Below are 6,245 nucleotides of genomic sequence, written 5' to 3' on the forward strand. Positions count from 1 at the left end.
GAAAGAGGGAGCTCTTCTTAATATTTTGACACCAAAATCATGTCGATACACCTTACCGACTGCGAGTAAAGCCGCCCACGCTTTAACTTGACAGACTGTAGAGAAAGAGATTGAAAATATTGAAATTCGTAATAGATAGCTTAAGTGAAAGAAAACGATAAGGGTCGTTGATCACGAAAGTTGGAGAAAGAGATAGAAAATTATTTAAGTTAAGGATTGGAAAAGATACGAATTCAGGGATGGAAAGTGAGCCCTTCAATGATAAAAGAGACATAATAGGTCCATCTTTTAATATCCTCCAATTTCTATCCTTTTCAATATTTCCACTTATAGCAGAGCAAAACCTTCAAGTTGACGTGGACAGATAAAGGATGGGGTGAGATAGATAAAAGAGGATTGAAAATGATGCACGTTAATTTAGATATACTGTACAAAAATTTCTGGTAATTTTAACACTTTCAGAGTAGGTCCGCTTTTTTCCTACTCTCAAAGTAACTTTTCACTGACAATAACGAATATTCACTTTCAGTATGGAATTTAACTTTTTGGTTATGTAAGTTTCCAGACAGATTCTGTAAAATTGCAAATGCTTTATGAATTTTAAGTGATGTTATTCTAACCAAAAATACAGTGAAAGTCTTCAATAGCCCTCCCTTCTATAGCCTTTCCGAGAGTTGACGCCGCGCCGCATGTAGGTGTAACAGGTGCTGCGCGGGATCTGCGGCTGTCACTCAGGCTAGGTGTCAGGCATGAACAAACAAAAGCGGATCAGGCTATAATGAGTTAGTTGCCACCCACCGATTTTTTTAAATAAAAAAATTCTTGTTTAATATTTTTTATCAATTTTGCAATTAAATTTTTCCGTAATTTATACTGTTCTGAAACACGCTCTTTTCCACCTAATTTTAATTTTACCATTTTTTCAGTATTCTCCGCAACTTTGAAACTTTACAATTACTCGTAGTTATACTGCGTTCAAAACTGTGCAAGTGCGCCGTGTTATGAATGATCAAATTTAAAGACGTGAGATTACGTTGGAAAAAGGAATTTTTAACAGTTTCTGTACTTTTACCAGCGTCAAAAATGCAACACTTTGAAAGTAGGTTCATTTATTACTTACTCTGAAAGTCACAGATTCACAAGCAGAAACTGTACTTCTAAAACGCCTTACTATGTTGTGAGTCTAGAAGTAGTAAAGTTACAAGATTGGTTGGAACTTCTAGCATGCAAATGGTATTCACCCTATAATCAAAGTAGTAAGATTGCACTAATTTTTGTTGGTAATTTTACCATTGTAAGAGGTACAATTTTTTTATTTTTTACAGTGTAGACTAAGTGATAGAAAAAGATAGAAGTTGCTAGATATAATATAAGATGGGATAGAGAAGAGGCGATTAAAAAAGATAGACGGGAAATCAGATTAACAGAGATAGAAAAAGTTTGAGTTCAATGGATATAGGGTAGGGTGAGATACAGAATAGAGGATGGATAAAGATAGACGTGAAATTAGATTGAAAAATAGATAAAAAATAATAGACGTTCATAGATGTATGATACAATGAGGCAGGGAAGAGGAGATTAGAAAATATAGACGGAAATTCAGATTAACAGAGAGATAGACAAATATTAACGAGTATAGATGACAGAATTTTAGATTGACAGAGATGGGAAAATCTGGACGTGAACAGATAAAGGACAGGATGAGATTGAGAAGAGGCTATTGAAAAAGATATATGTAAATTTAGATTCACAAAGAGATAGAATCGGATAAATTTTCTCTATCTCTTTCTATCATAAAGATTAAAAATGATTGAAAATGATAAAATCTCCATCTGCTGTAAAAGATTTATGTGATAAATGCCTATGATAATAAAAACAGGATTCCAAGCGATAACTTTGGAAATCCTATTTTACCTCGAAATTGTTAAAAAGGCAAGTGCACTAACCCCCTGTCATGTTTACCTTGCACCAATTTCTTGAAGCAAAATAAGTGTCACTAAAAAGAAATTATGTTTTTTGTTGCATGTTATTACTTCTTTATTTGGTAAGTTTCAAGGAAGATATTACTGGACAAATTTTTAATCAGAAAAATTGATTTCATAAATACACTATTATTCATATTAGGAAATTGTATAATAAAAGAAAACGTACTTTTTGGGTACGTAAGTTAGTTCTGCAGTCGCAACCTTACGCGGTGTCGGTCATTTCGAAATTTAAATTTGAGAATTGCACACAGTCAGTAGTAAGTGTATGTAATTTGAACATTTTCGTAACGTTCGAGCCCCCCCCCCCCCAAGAAATTTAAATGTAATTTGAACGTAACAGATGCTGAAGCCCATGCAGTTTTCTGATGAGAGGAACCACGGGTTCGAAAGATAAGCGTCATGAGCAAGCAGGAGGACCGCACTCTCAGCGCGATAGTTGCACCAGGTTACGTCATGCGTCCAAATCCAACAGAAAGGATTCACGTGGCCTTTCTTGGGTACGTTTGGATGCCCTGGAAACAACATAAAGGCCAATGCAAGTTATGTCCCAAACCGTGAATTCAATCCAGGTTCCAGTGTACTTAAGGGGGTCACCTCACGAAAACCTGAAAAAAATCGCATTTTTTTTTTTAATCGATAGAAAAACTATTCGAGAATGTGCGTGTAAAATGTCAAATCAAAATCCAGAATATTTTTAAAGATACAGTCCGTAAAGTGTCTCGCCGCACGAGCGCATCAGTCACGCAAAGAAAACTTTGATGCGCGTTTTCTCAAAACCACATTTTTCAAACTGGCATGCCGGATTACGCAAAAAGTTTTCAACCGATTGATCTCAAATAAATTTTATTTTGGTGATAATAAACAATTATTCTATATGAACCACAGATATTCATAATTTTATACATTTTTCAGAATTTTATGCAACAATATTAACAAATTTTACTGCGAAAAATCGTAAATTTTGATTTTAACAGAAGAAAATAGTAGATTCTCAATTGTCTTTGGCTTTTTAGTGGTTCATATAGAATAAATAAGTGTACTGAGTACAAAAAAAATCTTGAAAAAGAACATTTTTCCGGGCGTTTCATGAGGTGACCCCCTTAGGGAACAAGAAAAATCAGAAGTTTATCGTATATTATAATAGAATGATATATTCTATTTTTCCGTTATAACTTAGGATACAATCCTCATTTTTCTGCTTTCTTTTCAACTTGTTTTTATCCACACTTATAATTTTCTTTGCTGTCATATTTGAGGAAACTAAAAATTTCCAAAGTCAAAAATGGCCGGGTAAACATAATTGTTAAATTTTAATTACGAAAATTGTTATTATTACTCGTTTTTCATTTCGCGCCAACTGCGACCAATGACCCCGCTATCCCGACGTAAGCGCAAAGCAAAGTTCGACAAGATTGGTATCACTGTTGCGCTTATATATGTAATAATCCTATATTGCTAACCGCGTGAGATAGAAATATGTCTGCACTCTTTTTTTTACCACACGCCACTTATTGGGAGGTACAGGCAGTTAGCAATATAGGAGTATTACAATTATGGTTGCACTATGATCGTCTTTCACTTATTTCACAATGCAGTTGTCATGTGTTTCCAACGTTTTGATATTCCGACGATTTAATACTGCGTTGATAATAAGAACATGACTGAACTACATTCTAAGTCCTGTATAATAACAGTTTCCAGGGTTAAATCGCAGTGGCTTTGTTAATAAATCGGTATCCTTCAAACGTAAAATTTGAGGGCCGCCTGAACTGTTTCCAATTGGAATGGATAATATTGCGCAATATACACGACTGAGTACTCGCGCACTAAGGCCCTTTCGAGGCGAGAGTGGCAACCATCTCTCGCCCTGGAGTGCACTGGCATGTATGTTCCACAAACATTGGACACACTAGAACTTGGAATTACGCACGGTTTCGGTCATTGATTGTAACGGCCGTCACCGTAGATGACGCAATCTGAATCAACTAACGTGCTGAAAGCGTTAGTTGTACGAGTATCTTAGTTTTATTTAAACAGAGGAGAAGGTTTAATCCTATTTCTCTCAATGATATGATTGGTCTTTGGTACCACACTCATTAAAATAAGAGCGCAATGTCGCTAAAAAAAGTGCAGCTTATTTTACCTATCGGGTGGTGTACACGTACATTCTTAACCCGACTCTCGGCAGCAATTACAGAAATTTGTCAAAACAGATAGACTGCCATTATTCAAATATATCCTCTTTTTTCTGTTAATTGTTTTCTTTTTACTATCTACACTGGTACTCCGATTTACAGGGGGTTCGGGCATTTGTCATGTAAGGTTTCCATATGGTATTAGGAAAATAATTATATTTTTTTAAACTATAGCGCCATGTTCACCTGGCTACACCCTTTTTAAAGTTTCTTACCGCTATTACTACATTTTTACCGTTTGTAGTTGTAAATCTTTTAATCAATAAGGGTTTAAAATCCAAACAATTTTAGTTCACAATTATATAATTTTAATTATATTTTTAATTGCAGCAATGTTTTTTTTTAAATAAAAATAGAATTTTTTTTTAATTAGTATACAGAATCAGTTAAAAAGATGGGTAATGTTCAATTTTGAATGACTTAGACTGAAATTTATACAAATATTACATTTCTGAAATAATGAAATTTGAAAGTTCTGTTTTACATTTGAGACCGTTTAAATATTACGAAACGCAATTTCCGGATAACTTTACTGCCCCCTCTCCTGCCCCTATATAACGGGGGTTTCCTACTTCAAGGACCACATTTCATTAATAGAATTAGTTAAACTTTGAAATTGAATAAATATTTCAATGGAAAATGGTAATAAAAAAAAAATTATTTTTATTTTATATTTCAATCGTATTGCAGGTACCTAATCCGAATAGAAGAGATGCGCCAATCCCTGAGAATAATCCTTCAGTGTTTAAATCAAATGCCAGCTGGTGAGGTGAAAGTTGACGATGCAAAAATCGTACCTCCTAGTCGAAAAGAGATGAAAGAAAGCATGGAAGCTTTGATTCACCACTTCAAGCTTTTCACTCAAGGTTTCCAAGTTCCTCCAGGAACAACTTACACCGCAGTCGAAGCACCCAAGGGTGAGTTTGGGGTCTATCTTGTCAGCGATGGCAGTAGCAAACCATACAGGTGCAAAATTAAGGCTCCCGGATTCGCTCATTTGGCCTGTCTTGAAAAAATTGGGCCTGGCCACTTTTTAGCGGACATCGTAGCCATTATCGGTACTCTCGATGTTGTATTTGGGGAGGTTGATCGATAAACTGTATCAGTTTCAGTACTAAGCTCACTGCAGTTATTTTATGAAAATACATTGTATAGTAGAAAACATATGTACCACCAAATAAATAAATACAATCTTTAATTATTCAATGTTCCTAATTGTTCTTTTCTTATTTCTGGTATTTAAGGTTTCTAATGCATTATTTTGTTTAATAGTAATTTTAACGTCTATCTGAAAGTTACTTTAATTTGAAAATTGATTGACCTAATCGATTGTTAAATTAAAGATTTAAAGTTTATATTTTCTGTTAATTTCGGCGTTGAAGTACTGAATCTGTTGATGTGAATTTCGAGATCTGTAGGAGTTGAAGCTAATAAAATGTTATCTTATGGTTGATAAGAAAAATTTGGGAAAAACGAATATTGCAAAGTTAGTCGCTGTAGCGATGATTTATGTTTTCCTTGTATAAGCCATCGACAAGAAATCGATTTGCTTTAAAATTATTATCCGGTCCTCCCATTACCTGTAAATGTTGTGGTTTCGAACATCGTATCACTTTTCAATTAATCGCAGGTAAAAAATGTTCAGTAAGTGATGCATTTGAGAATGAATAAGTACAAACTGCGGCAATAAATTTAGAGTTAGATAAGAACTTTTTCTCTCTGATTACATTGCGATTTCAAAAAATATGAAGATTATAATTGAAATAATTCACTACATGACAGGTGCAAATTATGTCGAAAAGCCTGTTTTAATTTGATAGCATGCTGAATTATATGCATAATTATAACTAATTAACTAATCGTGCTAAAAAATAGTTATAAAAAGAAGTTTTCTAGCTGCTGCGCTTGCGCATTTCGATTCACAGCATTACTTTTCAGAAGTGCCGTAATCCCGTACACCATCATAAACTCAATACTGGGTTTATGAGATGACATTTGACAGACCGGATGCTTTTGTTATATTCCGGAAATTCTTGGTAATTTATGAATTAACCAAACATTTTTC

General features: G+C 34.3%; 1 protein-coding gene across 3 annotated transcripts in view; it reads left to right on the forward strand.

Moving 5' to 3' along the window:
* The window catches only part of LOC117176249 (NADH-ubiquinone oxidoreductase 49 kDa subunit-like), a 75,763-nt gene extending 70,372 nt beyond the window's left edge, over positions 1–5,391 (forward strand). For 2 of the 3 annotated variants that reach the window (XM_033366401.1, XM_033366402.1), the window contains exon 5: positions 4,871–5,276. In XM_033366401.1, coding sequence (XP_033222292.1) covers positions 4,871–5,276 — 406 coding nt within the window. Of the gene's footprint in view, positions 1–4,870 lie in introns of all 3 variants that reach the window. The other variant, XM_033366404.1, reaches the window with a different exon arrangement.
* The last annotated feature ends 854 nt before the right edge of the window (positions 5,392–6,245 follow it).

The sequence above is a fragment of the Belonocnema kinseyi genome, chromosome 7, assembly GCF_010883055.1.
Source record: "Belonocnema kinseyi isolate 2016_QV_RU_SX_M_011 chromosome 7, B_treatae_v1, whole genome shotgun sequence".
NCBI classification, from domain to species: domain Eukaryota; kingdom Metazoa; phylum Arthropoda; class Insecta; order Hymenoptera; family Cynipidae; genus Belonocnema; species Belonocnema kinseyi.